Genomic DNA, 25,778 nt, shown 5'->3' on the forward strand with positions numbered 1-25,778 from the left:
AAGAAGGAAGGAAGGAGAAAGAGAAATGAGGAATGACGGAGGGAGAAAGAAATAGATGAGAGGGGAGTGAAGGGGAAAGGGAAGGAAGGAAGGAAGATGAGGGAAGAAAGGAGAAAGAGAAATGAGGGAGAAAGATGAAAGAAATAGCAATAGTATTTAGACTTATATACCGCTTCACAGGGCTTTATAGCCCTCTCTCAAACAGTTTACAGAGAGTCAGAATGTTGTCCCCAACAATCTGGGTCCTAATTTGACCCTCCTTGGAAGGATGGAAGGCTGAGTCAACCTTGAACCTACTGAGATTCGATCTGCCGAACTGCTGGTAGCCAGTGATCAGCAGAAGTAGCTTGCAAATACTGCTCTCTAACCACTGTGCCACCGAGGCTTGGAATCTTAGTAGACAACCAGCTAAACATGAGCCAGCAGTGTGCAGCGGCATCCAAAAAAGCCAGAGAGAGCTTAGCCTTCCACCCAAATCCATTTTTCTTGTCTGTATAATCCTGGGCTTAGAGGACGCGGTCTGAAAGATAGCCGCAGGGGTGGGCGAAGGTGACACTCGGGCATAAAATCTTGCAAGCTCGAATGATGAGTAATTAACCCGAGGCAGAAAAATATGATGTGAGAGGGACAGAAAAGGGTTGGGTAACCCCCCTCTGAACTCGTACATCTCGTGGCGTCATTTGACATTAGTTCCTCTTGACCGCATCGCTACTCCTCCGAGCCAAGCGGAAGGCTATGAATGCCCCATAGACTCCACAGGGGTTTTACGGCCACCGAGGCTCTTAATTAAAAGGACAACATCTGCCTGCAAGGCAACAACCAGGGGCCAGAAGGTTCAGCCAGCTGCAGGGATGGAGTAGAAGCATACATGAAGCAGGAGACGGGTAGAGGTTCCTCAAACGGTTGTGGTCTTCTAGAAGAGCTGGAAGTAGATTTGGACAGTGAAGATGTGGCGGAGGAACATGGGCCAGGCTTGGAATCTGGGGAAGGCTTTAACGAGCGCTCTGCATCCGAGGCAGAAACGGGGCCAGGGCAGTCTGATAGTTATCAGCTGCCTTTGGAATCAGGCATCAGCGGGGCAGGCAAACAGCTGGAGCCTGTTCCCAGTGTTTGCATGCGGTTCTACGTAGAAACTTAGAAACATAGAAGATTGACAGCAGAAAAAGACCTCCTGGTCCATCTAGTCTGCCCTTATACTATTTCCTGTGTTTTATCTTAGGATGGATATTGTTTCTTTGTTTATTGGATATCTCTGCTACCCCTCTCCGAAGACTCGGGGCAGATTACAACATATAAAAAGCAGCACGTTACAATAAAATTAATACAATTAAATTAAAATTACATAGAAACATAGAAGATTGACGGCAGAAAAAGATCTCATGATCCATCTCGTCTGCTCTTATATTATTTCCTGTATTTTATCTTAGGATGGTTATGTTTATCCCAGGCATGTTTAAATTCAGTTCCTTTGGATTTGCCAACCACATCTGCTCATGTCGTTGTTACAAGCATCTACTACTCTTTCAGTCAAATAATATTTTCTCATGTTGCTTCTGATCTTTCCCCCAACTAACCTCAGATTGTGCCCCCTTGTTCTTGGGTTGACTTTTCTATTAAAAATACTTCCCCCCTGAACCCTGTTTAACCGTTTAACATATTTAAATATTTCGATCATGCCTCCCCCTTTCCCTTCTCTGCTCCAGACTATACAGATTGAGTTCATGAAGTCTTTCCTGATACGTTTTATGCTTAAGACCTTCCACCATTTTTGTAGCCCATCTTTGGACCCCTTCAATTTTGTCAATCTCTTTTTGTAGGTGAGGTCTCCAGAACTGAACACAGTCTTCCAAATGTGGTCTCACCAGCGCTCCACACAGTGGGATCACAATCTCCTTCGTCCTGCTTGTTATACCTCTAGTTATGCAGCCAAGCATTAAATTTGGTTTCCCTACTGCCTGACTGCACTGTTCACCCATTTTGAGACTGTCAGAAATCACTACCCCTAAATACTGTTCAATTTGATCAATATCTTTTTGTAGGTGAGGTCTCCCTGCCTATGGAGATGGCATTTGCAGAAAACAAGGTGAGGGGGATGTTGGTTACGGAGCAGAAAGGGAGACGGAGACAAGCAGATTGGGTTCACCCCTCCTGGAACTGATTTACAATGATCCATTTGTCTTCCACAATGCACCATTCTCTCAAAATAGATCAAAGCTGCTGGCACACATACATCGATATCTGGCCTCCATAATTCTTGGACACGATTTTACTGGGGGAAGCACAGAATGGCATGTATAATAGGTGCAGATAATATTTGGAGAAGGAAATAGATGACTCCTGCCTTCCTTTCTCTAGAAGGCATCCTCTTTTTCTGACAGCAACAAAAAAAGACAACCTCTGGAAGGGCAAACAGCAAGCGTAACACAGAAGGGTCCTCAAGTTACAGCTGCAATTGATCCCCGAAATTTCTGTTACTCTACGAGACCATTGTTAAGTGAGTTTTGCCCCATTTTACCACCTTTTTTTCATCACGGTTGTTAAGCGAATCATGGCAGCTGTTAATTAATTATATGGTCGTTATGTGAGTCTGGCTTTGCTTTACAGAAAGTTGCAAAAGGGGATTGCGTGATCCCAATATACGATGACGTTCATAAATATGAGTGAGTTCCAACCAGATTATCTAACACAGTGATGGCGAACCTTTTTTTCTTTTTTTGCTTGGGTGCCAAAAGGTCACATGCATGCAATAGCATGTGCCTGTGTGTGCATGCACACACCCATAATGCAATGACCTTTCCCACTGCACATGCATGAACAATTCCCCTAACCCTGATCCTCACCCTCTCTGAAGCCTGCAGACTTCCAGTAGGCCCATTGGGCTAGTTTTTCATCCTCCTTAGGCTTCAGGAAAACAGAGGGCAAAAAAATGGCTCAACGGGCCTACGGGACGTTTCTTAAAGAACTTCCAGTAGACCCATTGGGCTCGTTTTTCACCATCCACAGGCCAAGGCACATCCAGAGGCTTTCCTGAAGCCTTGGAAGGGTGAAAACAGCTTCCCCAACCCACCGGAAGGCTGAAAATGTGCTGACAAAGGGCAACGCCTCCTGTGTCCTCAGATAGGGCTCTGTGTGGCATGCGTGCCATAGTTTCAAAATCACAGATCTATCATCTCTTCGTTTTGTTTTGTTTTCTATTCTTTTCTATCATCTACCTACCTACCTATCTCCTATTTGTGTATGTTTATCTATCATCAATTTCTTTCTTTCTTTCTTTCTCTCTCTGTCTCTCTCTCTCCATCTATCTATCTATCTATCTATCTATCTATCTATCTATCTATCTATCTATCTATCTATCTATCTATCTTCTATTTCTTTCTGTCTATCTATCATCTATTCCTATCTGTCTATTCATCCACCCACCCACCCACCCATCCATCCATCCATCCCTTATTTCTTTCTGTCTATCATCTACTTCTGTCTGTCTGTCTATCTGTCTGTATCTCTCTTTCCCCCCCCCCTTCTTCCCTCCCCCTACCTATTTCTATATCTATCATCCATTTTTCTTCTTCTGTATACCTTGTATGATTGCTAAATAAAATATTTTCCAGGGGAGGGGGGATGTATGGCAAAAGAGGGCAGGGCTTTGACCTCAGAGTCCCAGCTGCCCCGTTGGAACTGTTTCCCCCAGAGCCGATCCTCCCTGCTCCCTTGTGGATGGCGCTTACTCACGGAAGTGTTCTGGCATTGGACACTGGAGCTGTTGAACCTCAGGGCTGGCACCCGCTTCTCCAGGCCCTGGATGGTGATGATGCACTCGTAGCCCCGTTGGCCGGACTGTGGTTGGGGTAAATTCTTAGCCTTCAGGGTTATGGGCTTGATCACATCCACAGGGACCAGGATCTTGTTGGCCCTCAGCAGCTGGGGACAATCCTGCACACAAAGCAGAGGGAGCACAATTCTGGATGTTAGGACAGAAAGTGTCACATATTCATGTTTTCACAAGAATCTTCTTGAACCCAAGTCTTGAAACAAGATAAGCTGCTCCTCCCCACCCACCCTTCCCCTATAGCAGCTGTTCTATGCACAACTACTTTTCCCACAAAGACACAATCTTCAAACAAGCAACTTTTTATTTCTTCTCCAACCGTTCAAATGGGCAGGGAATATATTCTGGTAGCAAGCAAGCCACACAACTGGAATTCCTCTCTCGCCTGGGATTTGATAGCTTTATGTTGCAATTAACATTTCACTCTGAATAGGTGAGAGATAACAGGCTATAAATCTCTACTTAAGCAGAAATCTTACCGGTACAAAACAGAGCATTCAGTGAAACTGCTTCTGGCTCATTTGAACAGTCTCTCATGATTATGTGCGGTTTTCTTTTCAGGACGCTACTGAAACATACACCATACTTTGTCAAGCAGTTGTCAGAACACACCTTCTTTTCTGGCTTTATACAGGTAGTCCTGAACTTACAACATACTCGTTTAGTGACTGTTCAAAGTTACAAACGTTGGACTAGAACTCACCATCTCCTGGTGATTAGCCCAAAGCCCCCCAGTCTGCATTTATACCTAACGCAGAATTAGAACTCACCATCTCCCAGTTTCTAATCTGGTTCCTTCACCACTAGACCAAACCTGACTATTGGTGAAAATGATCAAAGGTTTTTATGTACAGATTTGATGTTATTTGGCATCGGAAGGTAAACAGAGCGATGCAGAGTGAATTTTTAAAAAAAATTCAAGTGGAAAGGTCTTGATATTCACGTCATCCGTAAAAACTCATCTCCCCTCCTATTATATCATCCCATTCCAAATGGCCCCATATTGTCTCATCTCCATTATAACCTAGCTAAGCCGTCTGGAGGGATTACAAGCAAAATGTGCAAATTTTTACCCTTTTTATCAGCCATGCTTAATTAACCATCCTTTGGTCTGAAAGTTTTTGAACAAATTGGGGAAACCATCCAATCATCTTTATAATGAATCCCACTGTTGGTTTTATATAGTTCCTAGAGCAAATCAATTGCAAAGTGCAACAAATTGTTTCGTTTCCTGATGTTTCTTTCTGGATGGCTATTAAAGTTAATTTAATACCGAAATAAATGTTAGATCGCTGGATTTGTGTACAAGTATGTAAAAGCAGGCGGGGGAAATTGTTCTGTATGAAACAGCAATACCACAAAGAATTCTGGGGGGAAAAAACTGCTCAACATTTACCAGCTATATTAGCAAAAAAAATGCATGGACTTAATCATCGCAGAATCCCCGTTCTGCTGGGATTAGATATTAGGCATTATTAAGCAAGCTATGTGTTCAAAAAGCCTTCAAAATAGGACAGTAATTAATGCTCGATCCAATACAGTTTATTAATGAATGTTTAAAACTACATAATGATCAAATAATCTTTAGGAACTCTGGGAGTTGAAGTCCACCCATCTTAAAGCAGGCTGATTAAGGAATTCTGGGAATTGAAGTCCACCCATGTTAAGCAGGCTGGCTGAGGAATTCTGGGAATTGAAGTCCCCACCTCTTAAAGCGACCAATAAGGTCCCACAGAGTTGGCCTTCTCCGGGTCCCGTCGACTAAACAATGTCGTTTGGCGGGCCCCAGGGGAAGAGCCTTCTCTGTGGCGGCCCTGGCTCTCTGGAACCAACTCCCCCCGGAGATCAGAACTGCCCCCACCCTTCCTGTCTTTCGTAAACTACTCAAGACTCACTTATATTGCCAGGCATAGGGGAATTGAGACACCTTTCCCCCAGGCTTTTTTATACTTTGTTTTATGTTTGGTATGAATGTGTTGTTTGTTTTTTTAAATAATGATAGGGTTTTATATGTCTTTTAATATTAGATTTGTTCCACTGCTATATTGTTTTTATTGCTGTTGTGAGCCGCCCCGAGTCTTTGGAGAGGGGTGGCATACAAATCTAATAAATAAGTAAGTAAGTAAGTAAGTAAGTAAGTAAGTAAGTAAGTAAGTAAATAAATAAATAAGAAAAAAAGAATGAATGAATGAATGAATGAATGAAAGAAGGAAGGAAAGAAAGAAAGAAAGAAAGAAAGAAAGAAAGCATGAAAACCCATTTAAAGCCTACCGGCTGAGAACAGTATATAAGCCAGTTGTCCCAATTTTGATCGCATGCCTGTGGGGATGCTGCAATGGTTATAAACAGTCCTAAGTCATTTTTTCCAGGGCCGTTTGTAACTTTGAACAGACACTAAACGAATATGTTGTAAGTTCAGGACTACCTGTATAACGCCCAGTATCGTGCAATGGACATTTGAGGCTTCTAGAGTCAGGGCTGCAGAAGGCGGCCGGGCCCCACAACCCCGTGTCCATCTCTTCTGCTTCCCCCACCTCCAAAAAATAAATTGCTTTTTAACGTTTCAATTAGGAAGTACATGGGAGTCAATCAAAGGGAGACACACATTGTGAAGTGCCTGTTTGCCTTTCCCAGCCCTGGCCTCTTCAATTATCTATAATGAACTTCTTAAACGCAGCCTCAAACCTTTTTATATGCTAACGAAGGCTGGATTGAAGCTGTGGCAATTGCCTCTTGTTAAGGAATGAAAAGCGGGGTGGCATGGCGGGACAGCAGGGGACCCTAATCTTATCTGCAGAGCTTCCGGTGCCCTTCCTTGGCCTCCACACGACCTCTCCCGACAGGGGTGTCAAACTAGCGGCCCGCGGGCCGGATGTATCACGCCCTAGCCACGCCCACCCCTGGTTTCGTGAAGGGGGAGAATTCACGACATGTCATGTGATGTGAATTTGACACCCCTTGGATGTCAATCAATCAGAATAGAGCTGGAAGGGACCTTGGAGGTCTTCTAATCCATCTATAAATGTCTAACTGTCTGTCTCTCTATCTCCTTTTTTAGAATAGAATAGAATAGAATAGAATAGAATTCTTAATTGGCCAAGTGTGATTGGACACACATGGAATTTGTCTTTGGTGCAGATGCTCTAAGTGTACATAAAAGAAAAAGATACATTTGTCAAGAATCATCAGGTACCACATTTAATTTTCTCTCTCTCTATCTGTTTATCCATCTATCCATCCATATCAGTCTGTCATCTCTCTTTCTCTCCTCCCTCCATTTCTATATTTGTCTATGTATCTATTGTTCATCCATCCCTCCATCTATCCATCTATCCATCCATCCAACTTTTTTTGTCCATCCACCTACCCATTGTCTTATATCTATCTGTCTGTCTGTCTGTCTGTCTGTCTGTCTGTCTGTCTGTCTGTCTGTCTGTCTGTCTGTCTGTCTGTCTGTCTATCTATCTATCTATCTATCTATCTATCTATCTATCTATCTATCTATCATCCATCCACCCATCCTCCATCACCCACCCATCCATCAATCCATTCTTCCATAGGGCTAGCTACCCTGTTTCCCCCAAAATAAGACATCTCCTGATCAGAAGCCCAATCGGGCTTTTGAGTGCATGGCAATAAGGCCAAGAGCTTATTTCAGGGTTCAAAAAAATATAAGAAAGGGTCTTAGTTTTGGGAAAACATGGTAGGCAGGTAGGTAGGTAGGTAGGTAGGTAGGTAGGCAGGCAGATGGATGGATGGATGGACGAATGGACAGACAGACACTCAGATAGATATAGACAGACAGATCCGTATAGACAGAAATAGACAGATAGACAGACACCTTATTTTTCCCAAAATAAGACCTCCCCTGATCATAACCCCAATCAGGGTTTTGAGTGCATAGTAATAAAGCCAAATGCTTATTTGGTTTCAAAAAATATAAGTCAGGGTCTTGTTTTTGGGGAAACACAGTAGACAGACAGATATAGATAGATAGATAGATAGATAGATAGATAGATAGATAGATAGATAGATAGATAGATAGATAGATAATGGACGGACATAGACAGGCATAGACAGAGATAGACAGACAGACAGACTTTTAATTTCCCCCAAAATAAGACCTCCCCTGATCATAAGCCCAATAAAAACAACAACAACGGGGTCTTATTTTGGGGTAAACATGGCAGCTATCTAGCTATCCTCAGGATAAACCCAGAGGCCTCTTGATACACCCACCCAGCTACCCATCTCACGCTTTTAATATTGCCCCATTCGAAAGGACTCTTCTATCAAAAAAGGAGTCGGCCTTCCATCGGAGGGTTGCATTCGAATTTTTTTTGGGGGGTGGGGATGTCTTCCCCTCCTCCTCCTCCCACCTGTGCCTCTCTGCACCTGTCAAGATTTCTCTAACACTGCCCCCCCTCTCGATCCATCTCCTTCCAACCAGCGGGGCCCTTGACAACCCCGGAGACCCGGGAATCTCTGGCTCCTGGAGGAAAAAGGGGAGGACAAAGGAAATCAGTGCATTTGAACCTGAAGGAGGCTCTTGAAGGGTTTCGAGCCTCGCGGCAGCTGGCTCAAAAAATGGAGTTTCTATCTACCAGCTGAAAAAAACCCGAGGAAATCATATTTGAAGTTCTCGTCCTTTTATGTGGCGCGAGACAGGAGCGAGTTGGAACCCTTATAGCGTGCAAAGCTTCTTTCTAAACAATTTTTTTTGCAGATTTCCACCCCTTTTCATCTCCTTCTCAGCCCCCTCCTCATTTTGGAGATGAGCACAAGCACAAGCGAGATGAAAGAGAAAAAAAATATTTAAAAAAACACACCCTCCTTCTAAGCAATTAGATGATTAAGTACCTTTTAAGCCCAGGCCTTAACAGGCTGGTTATCTGGAATTGCTCTTCTCTTTTTCTTTTAAAAAAAAAAATATATTAAAAAAAATTTCCAGCTTTTATTCTTTTCCGCCCTCTTTTATGCAAGCCACCCGGCTTTCTTCTTTACAAAACTCCCCAAAATCTCTTTTCAAGGCTTTGGGGGGAAAAAGATACTGTTGAAATACAGACCCACATGAAAGGGGCTATTGTTTCCCTTCCATTCAAACCAGCCAGCCTCGCTCTTGTGCTGGGCACGCCAGACCGGTGGATGGGGCGAGAGGAGAATGGATCTCAGGAGGGATCCATATCCCGCCACAAATGTCGCTCGTTGCCCTCAAAGGCCCGATCGGATGCGAAAAGCAGCTATTATGGGGCTTTAATAGCCTGTCTGGACCCAGCTCCTCAAACACAGCAAACGCTCTGAACTCAAATATTTCTTTATTCCAGGAGAAGGGACGTTTTGAGGAAGATTATGGACTGTGCAGAAATGAATAGATTGACTTTGAAAATGAAAGATAAACAATATTATTATAAAACGTGGGGGAAGTTTTATGACTGGATGGTGTTGTGGTTAGCTCTGGCCCAGCTCCTGCCCCAAGGACTGTGGATGTGGGGGAGACATCCACATGCTGAAGGCCTGTTTTGCCCCCGGTGGAATCTGCTGATGAAGGCTCCTCTGACCAAGAAGACATGAGTGACAGGGAGGAGGAGAGTGGGGCAGACAGTTCAGAAGGAGATCAATTCTCTAGCTCCTCCTTGGATTCAGAATAAGAGTTAATGATACAGCCACGCATGCGGAGAGCGATGCATAGGCAACAACAACTGAGAGATTATTATCAAAGAAAATGAGGCCACCTGTGGTTGGGTGGGGCTGTGGTCATTAGTGAGGCTGCTATAAAGAGCAGCCTGTGGGTTTGGCCATTGTGGAGGATTATCTAATCGTTGTGTTTTGTACCTGCTTTACTGACTTTGACCTTTTGTGTGCTGATTTTTCCCCGCTTTGAAACTAAACCAGAGCAAAGTGTGTTTCACTTTGTGAAAGAAGAAGGACTGTGAATTGCCTCACAGCTGCAAGCTAAGTATCACAGAACTGATAAGGGACTTGTACAAATTACCAGTTTGTTTGGAGATGAGTGTTCTTTGTTAAAGCAAAAGAGGGCTTAGTTTAAGTGAATTTTCATTATAAAGAACATTGTTTTGAATTTTCACACGTGTGTGTGTCTGAAATTTGTACCTGTGAATTTTCGGGAGGAGTCTGCCAGAGAGCCCGACAGAACAGATGGAAAAGTAAAAGATGAATAAACATTAATATTTAGTTGTTTGGGGGAAAGATGAGATATGAAAATTGAATTAAAATATTATTAGAATAGAATAGAATAGAATTTTCTATTGGCCAAGTATGATTGGACATACAAAGAATTTGTCTTGGTGCAGATGCTCTCAATGTACATAAAAGAAAAAGAGACATTTGTCAAGAATCATGTGGTACAACACTTAACGATTGTCATAGGGGTCAAATAAGCAATCAGGAAACAATGAATATTAATAAAAATCTTAAGGATACAGTCATACAGTCATAAGTGGGAGGAAATGGGTGATAGGAATGATGAGAAAAACTATTAGAAATAGAAGTGCAGATTTAGTAAAAGGTCTGACAGTGTTGAGGGAATTATTTGTTTAGCAGAGTGATGGTGTTCGGGGAAAAACTGTTCTTGTGTCTAGTTGTCTTGGTGTGCAGTGCTCTGTAGTGACGTTTTGAGGGTAGGAGTTGAAACAGTTTGTGTCCAGGATGCGAGGGGTCAGTCAATATTTTCCCCGCCCTCTTAACCAGATGGCAAGACACAAGGACATTTTTTTCCTGAATGCCACCACTCTGCTAAACAAATAATTCCCCCAACACTGTTAAACTATTTACTAAGTCTGCCCTACTGTTAATCTTCTCATCACCCATCACCACCCACAAATGACTGTATGACTGTAACTTTGTTGCTTGCATCCTTATGATTTATATTGACTCGTTCCTAATAAGATTGGATTGCTTATTTGTACCTGGACTATCATTGATTCTCATGATTCTTAACAAACGTATATTTTCTTTTATGTACACTGAGAGCATCTGCACCAAAGACAAATTCCTTGTGTATCCAATCACACTTGGCCAATAAAGAATTCTATTCTATTCTATTCTATTCTATTCTATTCTAATTCTATTCTATTCTTCTATTCTTCTATTCTTCTATTCTATTCTATTTAATTCTTATTCTATTCTATTCCATTCTATTCTAATTCTATTTAATTCTTATTCTATTCTATTCTATTCCATTCTATTCTAATTCTATTTAATTCTTATTCTATTCTATTCTATTCTATTCTATTCCATTCGCATGAATCCCAGTGACCGGTTAGGTCCCACAGAGTTGGCCTTCTCCGGGTCTCGTCGACTAAACAATGCCGTCTGACGGGACCCAGGAGAAGAGCCTTCTCTGTGGTGGCCCCGACCCTCTGGAACCAGCTCCCCCCGGAGATCAGAACTGCCCCCACCCTCCTTGCCTTTCATAAAGTTCTTAAGACCCATCTCTGCCGTCAGGCATGGGGGAACTAAGACATCTCCCCCGGGCCTATACAGCTTATACATGGTATGTTTGTGTGTATGCTTGCTTTTAATAATGGGGGTTTTAGTGTTTTTTTTAAATTATTAGATTTGTTCTTACATTGTCTTTGTTATTGTTGTGAGCCACCCTGAGTCTATGGAGAGGGGCGGCATACAAATCTAATTAATAATAATAATAATAATAATAATAATAATAATAATAATAATTCCTTTCCATTCTCCTGGAGTCCGTTAAGAGCTTGCTGCTTTTAGCAACATGGCAAAAGAATGTTGTGCTGTCGCACCACGAGCTCTGATGCTTTCATACATGAGTGTGACATCAGGACACACGTGTACAAAAGGGAAGATGTAACTCTGCTCCTATAATTTTCTTCCTGCTTACTTTTCATGGATTCCGTAGCTCTAAAACCTCTTAAGAGTTAACCAAAAAACCCCCTACCATCTCGTTCTCTCATCTGCTGAATTATTAAAGGCGATTCTGAGTGTAGAATCAGCACAATTTCCACCTGACGGACCTATCGATCAATAGCTCTTGTAATTGAAACTAATGCAAACTTGTTCCTCATTTAAAGTCTCGGGAGCACAAACCTAAGACTTCTAGCAAGAAGGACCAACTGGGATGGAACCTGTGGATGACCTTGAGCAGGGGTGAAATTCAAAAACTTTTTACTACCGGTTCTGTGGGCCTGGCTTGATGGGTGTGGCAGGGGGAGGATACTGCAAAATCCCCATTCATTCCCTCCCCACTCCTGGGGGAAGGATACTGCAAAATCCCCATTCATTCCCTCCCCACTGCTAGGGAATGATTTATTTTATTTTATTTTATTTATTTATTTATTTATTGGATTTGTATGCCGCCCCTCTCCAGAGACTCGGGGCGGCTAACAGCGACAATAAAACAGTGTACAATAGTAATTTGGTATTGATGATTAAAAATCAATTAATATAAAAACCAAACATACATACATACATACATACCATGCATAGAATTGTAAAGGCCTAGGGGGAAAGAGGATCTCAATTCCCCCATGCCTGGTGGCAGAGGTGGGTTTTAAGTTGTTTACGAAAGGCAAGGAGGGTGGGGGCCGTTCTAATCTCTGGGGGGAATTGGTTCCAGAGGGCTGGGGCCGCCACAGAGAAGGCTCTTCCCCTGGGTCCCACCAGGCAACATTGCTTAGTTGATGGGACCCGGAGAAGATCCACTCTGTGGGACCTAACTGGTCGCTGGGATTCATGCAGCAGAAGGCGGTCCCTGAGATAGTCTGGTCCGGTGCCATGAAGGGCTTTATAGGTCATAACCAACACTTTGAATTGTGACCAGAAACTGATCGGCAACCAATGCAGACTGCGGAGTGTTGGTGTAACATGGGCATATTTGGGAAAGCCCATGATTGCTCTCGCAGCTGCATTCTGCACGATCTGGAGTTTCCGAACATTTTTCAAAAGTAGCCCCATGTAGAGAGCGTTACAGTAGTCAAGCCTCGAGGTGATGAGGGCATGAGTGACTGTGAGCAGTGACTCCCGGTCCAAGTAGGGTCGCAACTGGTGCACAAGGCGAACCTGGGCAAACGTCCCCCTCGCCACAGCTGAAAGATGTTTCTCTAATGTCAGCTGTGGATCGAGGAGGACGCCCAAGTTTTATTTATTTATTTATTCATTTGTCCAATACACAATACATATGGAAGAGAATAGACATGAAGTAATATATATAAAGATAATATGTAAAAATAGAGGAGAAGATATATGAAAGGAAGAAAATATATATGATATATGAGATAAAGGAAAGACAATTGGACGAAAGGCACACTAGTGCACTTATGTATGCCCCTTACTGACCTCTTAGGAACCTGGAGAGGTCAGTCGTGGATAGTCTAAGGGAGAAATGTTGAGGATTAGGGGTTGACACTACTGAGTCAGGTAATGAGTTCCACGCTTCGACAACTCGGTTGCTGAAGTCAAATTTTTTACAGTCAAGTTTGGAGCGGTTAATATTAAGTTTGAATCTGTTGCGTGCTCTTGTGTTGTTGTGGTATAAGCTGAAGTAGTCATGGGGGAAGGATATTGCAAATTCTCCATTCCTTCCCCACTCCTGGGGGAAGGATACTGCACAATCCCCACCCTCCCTTATCTGGTAAACATCGCACACTCGTTCTTTCCCACCCCATTCAAGGAAATAATCGCCACGGATTCTTCCACTCAAGGGCTGCCAAAACATATTTCAAAGCAGCTGGCTGTGTTTTCAAAAGCTCCCTCAAAAGAGAAATGATACATCCAGGGAAAGGCCGTTTGCCTTCCGCGTTACCAGTGCACCTACCAAGGCTGTCGCGCGCATGCCCGTTGGCATGAGATATGGATTCTGTGGAAGTGAAATCTTGCATGAGGATACGCGGGAGCGAGGTTTCAGTAATTTTCGCCGATATTTTTGCTTCTGCGCATTTTTTTAAAATTTTATTTTATTAATAGAGTTGAAAGGGACCGTTAGGTCATCAAGTCCAACCCCCTGCCTGAGCAGGAAACCCTACAGCACCCCAGCCAAATGGAAGTCCAATCTCCTCTTGAAGGTGTCCAGAGTTGGGGAGTTCACCACCTCCCCTGGCAGGCAGTTCCATTGGTTGATCGCTCTGACCGTCAGGAAGTTCTTCCTTATTTCCAGGTTGAATCTCTCCTTGGTCAGCTTCCAACCATTGTTCCTCGTCCGGCCCTCTGGTGCCCTGGGGAATAAAGAGACCCCCTCCTCACCGTGGCAACCCCTCAAGTATCTGTAAACTGCTATCATGTCCCCTCTAGACCTTCTTTTTTCTAGGCTGTCCATGCCCAGTTCTCTCAATCTCTCTTCGTAAGTCTTGGTTTCGAGTCCCCTAATCATTTTGGTTGCTCTTTTTTGCACCTTCTCCAGAGTTTCGATGTCTTTTTTGTAGTGAGGTGACCAAAATTGGATGCAGTACTCCAGGTGGGGTCTGACCAGGGCATAGTAGAGTGGTATTAGTACTTCCCTGGTCTTGGAGCGTATTCCTCTGTTGATGCAGCTTAGGATTGAGTTGGCTTTTTTGGCTGCTGCTGCACATTGCTGACTCATGTTTAGTTGATTGTCCACCAAGACTCCAAGATCTCTTTCGCAGTCACTACTGCTGAGTGGGTATCTCCCAGGCTGTATGTATGTCTAGGGTTCTTTTTGCCGAGGTGGAGGACTCTGCATTTGTCGGTGTTGAACCTCATTTTGTTGGTATGGGCCCACTGTGATAGTCTGTCTAGGTCTTCTTGCACGGAAGCAAAGAATTTGTGGAAATTGCTGAAATCTTACCATGCGCAGAAGCCAAATCTCATGTGGGTGCACGGGGTGCACGTGAGCACATCAGGGATGCACAGCTACATGTGCAGCTCTGATTTCCCTACCGGGATGGTGCATCAACTAATGTAACCTGGAACCCATTACTGGATACGCCCAAAGAAAAGTGTTCCGATCCCCAATCCGGCGATTCGATCATCCACCTTTTTTAAATATTTTGAGTTAGTTTTGTGCCAGCCGTACTAATATAATAATAATAATTAATAATAATTTATTAGATTTGTAGGCCGCCCCTCTCCGGAGACTCGGAGTGGCTCCCAGCAGTGATAAACTATGTAACAAATCCAATACTTAAAAGACATCTAAAAAGTAAATATCTTTGTTTTATTGCAGAGGTGGAAATTTTGAAGAGGAGACGAAGAAGACTTTGTATGGTCCAGACTCTTTTGAGAGTACCAGGCAAGTTTGGGTTTTTAATTAAGAGGGATGAAAGGAAATAAACTGATCGGATCTAGGAGAAAGAACTCCGCTTCCCAACCCAGGCTGAATTCGTTGCTTCAGGTTGTAGCTGCGATGAAAAGTCGCACCACTTCCAAGGCTCATAAATCTTTGAATGAGGTTTATGATTCAGAATCTGGATATTGTTAGGACCGTGTGGTGTCCTGCTTTGGATTCCAAAAAATGAGCCTCGTTTGGCAGGCCCCAGGGGAAGAGCCTTCTCTGTGGCAGCCCCGGCCCTCTGGAATCAACTCCCCCCGGAGATTAGAACTGTCCACACACTCCTTTTCTTTCATAAATTACTCAAGACCCATCTATACCGCCAGGCATGGGGGAGTTGAGACACCTTTCCCCCAGGCTTTTTTTTAATATTTATGTTTGGGTATGTATATGTTGTTTGCTTTTTTAAATATGATAGGGTTTTATGTGCTTTTTAATATTAGATTTGTTTTCACTGGAATATTGTTTTTATTATTATTTTTATTATATTATTTGTGAGCTGCCCCGAGTCTTCGGAGAGGGGCGGCATACAAATCTAATAAATAATAATAATAATAATAATAATAATAATAATAATAATAATAATAATAAAAAAAATAAAAAATAAAGAAGCATCTATACCAGCGAGGGTGTCACAGGTGGATCTCAATTTGCAACCATTCATTTAGTGATATTTCGACGGCACTTAAAAAATGAGACTGACACATAGTCCTTGTACTTAACAACTGTTGCGGCATCCTCACAGTCATGTGTTTAAAATTGAAAGTTGACATTCCAAAAGTGCCCCCCTTTTTTTCCCCACGAGGCAACTGGACTTTCCAATTTTTCTTTTAAGATGTTTTGCTTCTCATCTAAGAAGCTTCTTCAGCTCTGGCTGGATGGTGAGGAATGGAAGGGTTTATATGCCTTGCATATGTCTTTTTAATAATAATAATAATTTATTAGATTTGTATGCCGCCCCTCTCCGAAAACTTGGGGCAGCTCACAGCAAGTATTACCCCGTGAGTGTGTAGACTTTTAATTCTGAACAGTGGATGGTCTAGACCAGGGGTAGGCAAAGTTGGCTCTTCTATGACTTGTGGACTTCAACTCCCAGAATTCTTGAGATCAATTCTGATCTCAATTGTAGTTGTAAGATAAGGATGACCTGAAAATATTTAATTTCTATACAGCTGTTGATAAAAGTTCTTTAACAAACGCTCGGGGTCTTCGACCCTTTTCAATGGCAATTTACTGTTGCAAACAATCATGCCAAAGATTTAACACATATCTGGGGAATATTTCGGATCATTTAGCCGTGAGATTACCGGGACAAAAAATGAAATCGCTTCATCTCAGCCCTAAGAGAGCACATGCTTTTTCTACAAAGCCTTTCTGACAAAATAAACGCTACTCAATCTTCTCCAAGCTCTTATTAATATGTTTTGTGATGCAGTTAGCCAGATGTTTTGCCTGGATTTGGCATTTTTGCCCAACTATCTTTTCTAGGAACTTGGGTTAGACCTATAAAGCCCTTCATGGCATCGGACCAGAATATCTCCGGGACCGCCTTCTGCCACATGAATCCCAGCGACCGATTAGGTCCCACAGAGTTGGCCTTCTCCGGGTCCCGTTGACAAAGCAATGTCGTTTGGCGGGTCCCAGGGGAAGAGCCTTCTCTGTGGCGGCCCCGACCCTCTGGAATCAGCTCCCCTCTAAGATTAGAACTGCCCCCACCCTCCTTGCCTTTCGTAAACTCCTTAAAACCCACCTCTGTCGTCAGGCCTACACTGTTTATGTGTGGTACCGTGTTTCCCCGAAAGTAAGACAGTGTCTTACTTTCTTTTTACCCCCAAAAGCCCCACTACGTCTTACTTTCGGGGTATGTCTTACATTGGAAAAAAATTGAAAGGGTCGCGTTCCCGAAGGCATCTCCCCAGAGTCCAGAAGGGCAGCCGCGGGACAGGAGCCTCGTGAGCCCTTTTCCAAGTTCAACCTCAGGGCTCCAAGCGGCGTGCACGTGTGGAGCCGCAGACGCGTGACGGGGAAGCGTGTGTCTGGAGGGGAGGAGCCGCTCTGCGCAGTTGGGCAGCCCCACCTGCCTGCCGGAAAGGAGGCGGGCGAAGGAGGGCACAGCTCCGGCCGCTCGCCTCGGAGCCGGTCGGCCTCACTGGCCGCTTGCAGCCGAGCCTCGGCAGGACTCGGTTGCTGGGACAAGCGCCTTCGCTGCAAGCCGCCGCCCGCTCGGCTCGCTTCGGACCAGCGCCGTCCTTCGCTTTGCCAAGCCGGGGAAGAGGCGGTGGCGCCGCGGCGAGGCGAAGGGCGTGCAGGGAGCTTGGAAGCGACGTCATTGGGCTCCCCCCCGGCAATACCCCCGTGTTTCCCCGAAAGTAAGACATATGTCTTACTTTCGGGGTACGGCTTATATTAGCCGACCCCCCTGAAACCCCCGATACGTCTTACAATCGGGGGTGTCTTACTATCGGGGAAACAGGGTATGTTGTGTGCATGTTTTTTAAATTATGGGTTTTTAGTTTCTTAATTATTGAATTTGTATTATATATTGTTTTCTGTTGCTGTGAGCCGCCCCGAGACTGCGGAGAGGGGCGGCATACAAATTAAATAAATAAGTAAATAAGTAAATAAGTAAATAAGTAAATAACTAAATAACTAAATAAATAAGTGAATGAATGAATGAATGAATGAATGAATGAATGAATGAATAAATAAATAAATGTTGTTATTAGAGAATATTAAAGATATCATCGCAGGAGGCAAACTCCCCCAAGTAAAATCGAATGGTTATTGTTATTATTATTATTATTTAGGCTCCGCTCAAGAGGAGATCTCAGAAACCTCCTTCTGTCTTCCTACCTCAGGGAGGTTGACTTGCCCTTCCAGGAAGTGACAATTGCGAGGCTCGTGGGTGCAAACGTGACGATATTTACACCAATAACATCGGTACGGGCTCTCCACGCACGAGAGGCACCTGGAAGGATTAGAAGAGAGAAGAAACATAAAGAAAGCGCATGGGCCGTTCTCGGGGCAACCAGGGTGGGGTGGGGTGGAGTAAATCAAAGCACTGATCAAAGTTCTAGTCCCCGCTATCTATCTATCTATCTATCTATCTATCTATCTATCTATCTATCTATCTATCTATCTATCATCTACCTCTTCCAATCTACCAATCCACCCACCCAACCACCCACCCACTTTATCTATCATCCATCCATTCATCCATCCATCCATGTCTCTGTCTGTCTGTCTGTCTGTCTATCTAACATGTGTCTGTCTCTCTCTCTCTCTCTTCCATGCATCCATCCATCCATCCATCCATCCAATCATTTCTCTCTCACAGACACACCCTCCTAGTGCTGAACTTAGAATCAGCTCTGCTTCACTCATGGTGATAGAATTCACAGGCACCAAGAAGAGGCGCCGTCAGAAAAAGAGGACCCAGAAGAGAAGCATGAACTTACGAGGCGTGGACGCTGCAGTTGTAGAAGACAAAACTGGTGCTGGCAAAAGTCATGCCCGTTTCTTTGGATTTGAGCTGGAGTTGGACGACATGGTGGTCTCCTGCGAGGAAGAAAACAGTTACTTTGTCATTCATCCAAATTCCTTTCTTCTAGCAACTCCTCTACCTGTGTGCTGGTCCACCTGGGCATGGCTGTTCCCTAGGGCAGGGACCTTGACAACTTTAAGACTATGCTGGTTGAGGAATTCTGGGAGTTGAAGTCCACAAGTCTTAAGGTTGCCAGGTTTGGAGAGGCCAGTCCTAAGGGAAACGTTCTCCCTAAGAATGGGTAAAATTGCCGTGGAGTTGTGTTACTTTACCTGGTGGCTTGGACATACCCTGTCCAGGGATAAAATTCTAAAGAGCCAGCTCTAGATTTGAACCTTTAACCAGCCTTCAATCAAGATAACCAAGCTTTCTCTCTTTTTTTCTTTTTTTTTGGAGGATTCCTGAAATTTATTTATTTATTTATTTATTTTACAAATGTGACATACAAGACAAAGGGAAAAAACATACATAAAAACATATATATATACAACATTTGGGAAATGAAAATTTATCCATTTTTTTTTTTTGGATATTTGATCAGAGAATTACACTTCTTTTGCATAATATTAATTTTTGAATTCTTTTATTTGATATGTTGCTTTGCATAAATTTTTATTTATTTATTTCTTTTAGCCAATCATAAAATTTTGCCCATGTTTTATAGTAATCTGATTCTTCTTTTCCCTCTAATCTTTTGGATAGCCTGTCCATCTCCGCACAGTCTAGTATTTTTTTAATTATTATATTTTCTTCCAAGATGAAGAACTGGTTATTGAAACAGATGTCCAAGTGCCACCTCTATGTTGGTTGAGGCAGGCAGGGCTCCCTTGGGTACCACTTGTTGGGGGTGAAGAGAAAGGGAGGGTTTTGCCTTCTCTTTCTGCTCAAGATCCCCATGGCCAACTCTAATGATAATAATGATAATGATGATAATGATGATAATGATGATAATGATGATAATGATGATAATGATGATGATAATGATGATAATGATGATGATGATGATGATGATGATAATGATGATAATGATGATAATGATGATAATGATGATAATGATGATGATAATGATGATAATGATGATAATGATGATGATAATAATGATAATAATGATAATAATGATAATAATAACCAGACTTAAACCATTCCGGAGTGTCTGATACTAGTACACACATGTGTTTGTGTGTACATACACAGACTATTTATATATTAGATAATGTATGTTTTTGTGTGCCTATGTGCAATCTGTATGTACACATATGGCATACGTACATAGAATTAAAGAATATATTTTGGATGTTCAGTAATGTTCCTACCCTCAAAACGTCGCTACAGAGCACTGCACACCGACAACTAGACACAAGAACAGTTTCGTTCCGAACGCCATCACTCTACTAAACAAATAATTCCGCCAATACTGTCAGACTTTCTACTAAATCTGCACTTCTATTCTACTCGTTTTTCTCATTATTCCTATCACCCATTTCCTCCCACTTAGGACTGTATGACTGTAACGTTGCTTATATCCTAAGATTTTTATTAATGTTGCTTCTTCATTGCTTCTTTGACCCCTATGACAATCGTTAAGTGTCGTACCACATGATTCTTCACAAATGTATATTTTGTTTTATGTACATTGAGAGCATCTGCACCAAGACAAATTCCTTTGTGTGTCCAATCACACTTGGCCAATAACATTCTATTCTATTCTATTCTTCTATTCTATTCTATTCTGATAGTAAATAGATAGGGAAATTGAGGCGAGGAGTCGTATTTCCTGCAGTCGAGTTTACATTAGGTTTGTATCTGTTGTGTGCTTGTGTGCTGTTGTGACTATGGGTGTGGGCACTCACTCTTTGTGTGTTGTTGTGATTATGGGTGTGGGCACTCACTCTTTGTGTGTTGTTGTGATTATGGGTGTGGGCACTCACTCTTTGTGTGTTGTTGTGACTATGGGTGTGGGCACTCACTCTTTGTGTGTTGTTGTGATTATGGGTGTGGGCACTCACTCTTTGTGTGCTGTTGTGACTATGGGTGTGGGCACTCACTCTTTGTGTGTTGTTGTGATTATGGGTGTGGGCATTCACTCTTTGTGTGTTGTTGTGATTATGGGTGTGGGCACTCCCTCTTTGTGTGCTGTTGTGACTATGGGTGTGGGCACTCACTCTTTGTGTGTTGTTGTGATTATGGGTGTGGGCACTCACTCTTTCTGTGTTGTTGTGATTATGGGTGTGGGCACTCACTGTGTGTTGTGATTATGGGTGTGGGCATTCACTCTTTGTGTGTTGTTGTGATTATGGGTGTGGGCACTCACTCTTTGTGTGTTGTTGTGATTATGGGTGTGGGCACTCCCTCTTTGTGTGTTGTTGTGATTATGGGTGTGGGCATTCACTCTTTGTGTGTTGTTGTGATTATGGGTGTGGGCACTCCCTCTTTGTGTGTTGTTGTGATTATGGGTGTGGGCACTCCCTCTTTGTGTGTTGTTGTGATTATGGGTGTGGGCACTCACTCTTTCTGTGTTGTTGTGATTATGGGTGTGGGCACTCACTCTTTTGCGTGTTCTTGTGATTATGGGTGTGGGCACTCCCTCTTTGTGTGTTCTTGTGATTATGGGTGTCGTGCGCTCTTTCGGCACCCAAGGGAAACAAGGTTTGCTATCACTGCCCCAGTGTCCCGGCTGTGACAACCTTTTCCCCTAACCTTCGTACAGTGGCAGATCCCGCTATTTCCTTTAATCCTGGCCTGTCTTCCTTCAGTGACAACCTGGATGCCGGCTTGGGCTTGATCTGACAACCGCATCGCAGGGACCTATTAAGACTTCAGAACAAAGGTGCGCGCATGTTTAATGCAAATCTTTGACCCCGTTTGGCTAATCCACCTCTCTCATTTTCTTCCCCCTGAAAGAGTCATTAATCAATCGCGGCAAAGGGGACTTGACAAGAGCTCATCATGTTGCAAACCCGGGCGTGCACACTCCTGAATACATTTGGGGATGAGGAGTGCCCCCTTCCACTGTCCGTCTGCCGCCGAAGACTTGGATAGTAAAACAGAATAAGAGAAACATTACGACAGGGGACGGAAGGCACGCTGGGGCACTTATGCACGCCTCTTACTGACCTCTTAGGAATCAGGAGAGGTCAACAGTGGAGAGTCTAAGGCAGGGGTCCCCAAACCTGGCAACTTTAAGGCCTGTGGACTTCTGCTGGCTGGATAATTTTCCAAGCCGTTAAATCAGGTGACTTGTGGACTTCAACTCCCAGAATCAATCAATCTATCTATCTATCTATCTATCTATCTATCTATCTATCTATCTATCTATCTATCTATCTATCTATCTATCTAGTCCAATACACAATGAGAGTTTTAGTGTGTGTGTGTGTGTGTGTGTGTCTATATATATATATATATATATATATATATATATATATATATACATACACACACACACACACACACACACACATAGTAAAATACATGATGAAGGTTATAGAGGAGACACTCATAGTAAAATATATCTAAGAATATAAAAGAAGATATAGTAATAGAACATATCAATGAAAGAATAGAAGAAGAGATACAGGAATAGAAGAAAGGTATATGAGACATAGGAGAGCAATAGGACAGGAGACGGAAGGCACTCTAGTGCACTTGTACTCGCCCCTTACTGACCTCTTAGGAATCTGGATAGGTCAACCGTAGATAATCTAAGGGTAAAGTGTTGGGGGTTTGGAGATGACACTATAGAGTCCGGTAGTGAGTTCCACGCTTCGACAACTCGGTTACTGAAGTCATATTTTTTACAGTCAAGTTTGGAGCGGTTAATATTAAGTTTAAATCTGTTGTGTGCTCTTGTGTTGTTGTGGTTGAAGCTGAAGTAGTCATTGACCGGCAGGACGTTGCAGCATATGATCTTGTGGGCAATACTTAGATCTTGTTTAAGGCGTCTTAGTTCTAGGCTTTCTAGGCCCAGGATTGAAAGTCTAGTCTCGTAGGGTGTTCTGTTTCGAGTGGAGGAGTGAAGGGTTCTTCTGGTGAAGTATCTCTGGACATTTTCAAGGGTGTTCCCAAGTTCCCAAGTTTGAAGACCTCTGGTCTAAGGGTAAAGTTTTGGGAGTTAGGGGATGATACTACAGAGTCAGGTAGTGAGTTCCATGCATCAACCGCTCGGTTTTTCTACAGTCAAGTTTAGAGCAGTTTACTTTAAGTTTGCATCTGATGTGTGCTTGTGTGGTTGAAGCTGAAGTAGTCGTTGACAGGAAGGACGTTGTAGCAGATGATTTTATGGGCTATGCTTAGGTCGTGTTTAATACGACGTAGTTCTAAGCTTTCTCAACCTAGGATTGTAAGTCTAGTTGCGTAGGCAGGGGTGGACTACTGCCCGGATGGGGGGAGGGGGACGTAGTTGGGTAGCGAAAATGGGGCTCCACCCCAGAGCACCCAATGTTGAAAGAAAATTGAAAAGAGTTTGGTTGAGCTGGGGTGGCGCAGCAGGTAGAGTGCTGTACTGCAGGCCACTGAAGCTGACTGTAGATCTGCAGGTCAGCAGTTCAAATCTAATCACCGGCTCTGTTAAAAAGTGCTATTGCTAACATGTTGTAAGCCGCCCTGAGTCTAAAGAGAAGGGTGGCATAAAAATTGAATGAATGAATGAATGATTGAATGAATGAATGAATGAATGAATGAATGAATGAATGAATAAATAAATAAATAAATAAATAAATAAAAACCAAAATGATTAGGGGACTAGAAACCAAGACTTATGAGGAGAGTTTGCTGGAACTGGGCATGGAGAGCCTAGAGAAAAGGAGGGCCAGAGGGGACATGATAGCAGTCTACAGGTACTTGAGGGGTTGCTACAGAGAGGAGGGGGTCACACTATTTTCCAGGGCAACAGAGGGCCAGACGAGGAACAACGGTTGGAAGCTGACCAAGGAGAGATTCAACCTAGAAATAAGGAAGAACTTCCTGAAGGTCAGAGCGATCAACTAGTGGAACGGCCTGCCAGCGGAGGTTGTGAACTCCCCAACTTTGGACATTTTCAAGAGGAGATTGGACCGTAATTTGGCTGGGGTGCTGTAGGATTTCCTGCTTAAGCAGGGGGTTGGACTTGATGACCTGCAAGGTCCCTTTCAACTTAAACAAACAAACAAACAAACAAACAAACAAACAAACAAATGTATTGTAGATCATCGCTTTAGTCTGGCAAGATTCTGTCTGCAGGCAAACAACAATAAAGGAACTTCTCAGAAGTCTCTCCATGTATTTATTTTCTGGGTTCTTGGGGCCTGACGCAGAGAGAAAGTTTGGCAATTTTGACCCGTACCATTTTCCGTGATGATCTTTGGGACCTCCTTGGCTGCTGGCGATAGGCACCTGATCTTGTTCCCCGACACCACGCCGTCCATTTCTGCCAAGTCCCCAAAGGAGCAATTGACCCCGTTGGATAGCTCAGGCACGTTGTAGGTCTCCAACACCAGCTGCAGGAGGAAAAGGCAAAGAGGAGAAGAAAGAGGGTGATGAGAAATTGTGGAAAGGATAGGATGTCCCAAAGCTACAAAGGGAAAGATGGAAGATCCTGATGTTGCCATCCCCACCAAAAAGCAGGCGGCTGGGAACATCATGCTCAGAGAGCCAAGGAACCTATGCTCCTCCTTTCCTCTTCTTTTTTTGCTTTCCTTTACCTTTCCTTCTTTCTTTCCTTCCTTCTCTATCTATCACGTTTTTCCTTCGTTCGCTACTTCCCTCCCCCCTTTCTTGCTTTCCTCCTCCTTCCTCCTTTCTTTCCCTTCTCCCTCCCTCCTCCCTCTCTTCCTTCCTTCTCTCTCTTTCCATCACCTTCTTCCTTCGTTCGTTCGCTCCCTCTCCTTTTTTTGCTTCCTTCCTCCTCTTTTCCCCCTCCCTCCCTCCCTCCCTCCCCCCTTTCCTTCCTTCTTTCTCTTTCCATCACCTTTTTCTTTCCTTCATTCTCTCCCTCCCCCTTTTTCCCTTCCTTCCTTCTCTTTCTATCATCTTTTCCTTCCTTTGTTCCCTCCCTCCCCCTTTCTTTATTCCCTACTCTTTCTCTTTCCTCCCTCCCTCCCTTCCTTATTTCTCTTTCCATCACCTTTTTCTTTCCTTCATTCTCTCCCTTCCCCTTTTCCTTCCTTCCTTCCTTCCATCCTTCCTTCCTTCTCTATCATCTTTTTCCTTCCTTTGTTCCCTCCCTCCCCCTTTCTTTATTCCCTACTCTTACTCTTTTCTCCCTCCTTCCCTTCCTTCTCTCTCTTTTCATCACCTTTTCCCTTCATTCGTTCCCTTCCTCCCCCTTTTGCTTTTTCCTCCTCTTTTCTTTCCTCCCTCCCTCCTTCCTTTTCCCCCTCCCTTCCCTCTCCCTCCATTTCTTTCCTCCCCCTCCCCTCCTCTCCACAAACCCCACTCTTTCCTATTAGTAAAGACCAATATTATCTTGGTTGCAAGGCCAGAGACCCCTGGGAAAGGGACCGGGGGAGGGAAGCAGGTGGAGTGGAATCCGGGAGTTCAGACGTAGTAAACGGAAGTCCACCATCCTTACCGTCACGCTATACTGGGAGACAGAGATATTGTTGGGGTGCACAGTGAGTCGCACACATTGCTTCATCTCCGAGGCAAACCTCCGGGGCTCGCTGGACCGTTCGCACTGCTCCTTCCTGGTGCACCTGGATAGCGAGAGAGACGGACACAGAAGCCAGGGATGTCAGAGGTCATCCAAGCTTTTGCACCAAGTACAGCGGTCCTCGACCTACAACTGGTCGGTTAGTGGCTAGACCTTCCCAGAGGAACTTACAACCTGGATTCAAAGTTCAGAGGGCCTCTTAATTGAACTTCTTTTATTATTTTATTTCATTAGTATTAACCGCTCCAAACTGGACTGACTTTAGCAATAGAGTTGTCAAAGTGTGGAACTCATTACCGGACTCCGTAGTGTCAACCCCTCATCCCCAACATAGTCTATCCACGATTGTCCTCTCCAGATTCCTAAGAGGTCAGTAAGGGGTGTGCATAAGTGCACCAGGGTGCCTTCCGTCCCCTGTCCAATGGTCTCTCCTATCTCATATTTATCTCATATTTCTTTTCTTCCACTCATATATCTCTTCCTCTATCCTCCATTGATGTACTGTATT

At 43.6% G+C, this 25,778-nt stretch overlaps 1 protein-coding gene across 1 annotated transcript in view; it reads right to left on the reverse strand.

The window, feature by feature from the left end:
- The window catches only part of PLXNA4 (plexin A4), a 437,744-nt gene that overhangs the window by 102,880 nt on the left and 309,086 nt on the right, over window positions 1-25,778 (reverse strand). The window contains exons 6-10 of the mRNA XM_070754448.1: window positions 25,190-25,313; window positions 23,963-24,116; window positions 18,557-18,656; window positions 17,952-18,066; window positions 3,730-3,930 (exon numbers count right to left, since the gene is read on the reverse strand). Coding sequence (XP_070610549.1) covers window positions 3,730-3,930; window positions 17,952-18,066; window positions 18,557-18,656; window positions 23,963-24,116; window positions 25,190-25,313 — 694 coding nt within the window. The remainder of the gene's footprint in view (window positions 1-3,729; window positions 3,931-17,951; window positions 18,067-18,556; window positions 18,657-23,962; window positions 24,117-25,189; window positions 25,314-25,778) is intronic.

This window comes from Erythrolamprus reginae, chromosome 6, assembly GCF_031021105.1.
Source record: "Erythrolamprus reginae isolate rEryReg1 chromosome 6, rEryReg1.hap1, whole genome shotgun sequence".
NCBI lineage: Eukaryota > Metazoa > Chordata > Lepidosauria > Squamata > Dipsadidae > Erythrolamprus > Erythrolamprus reginae.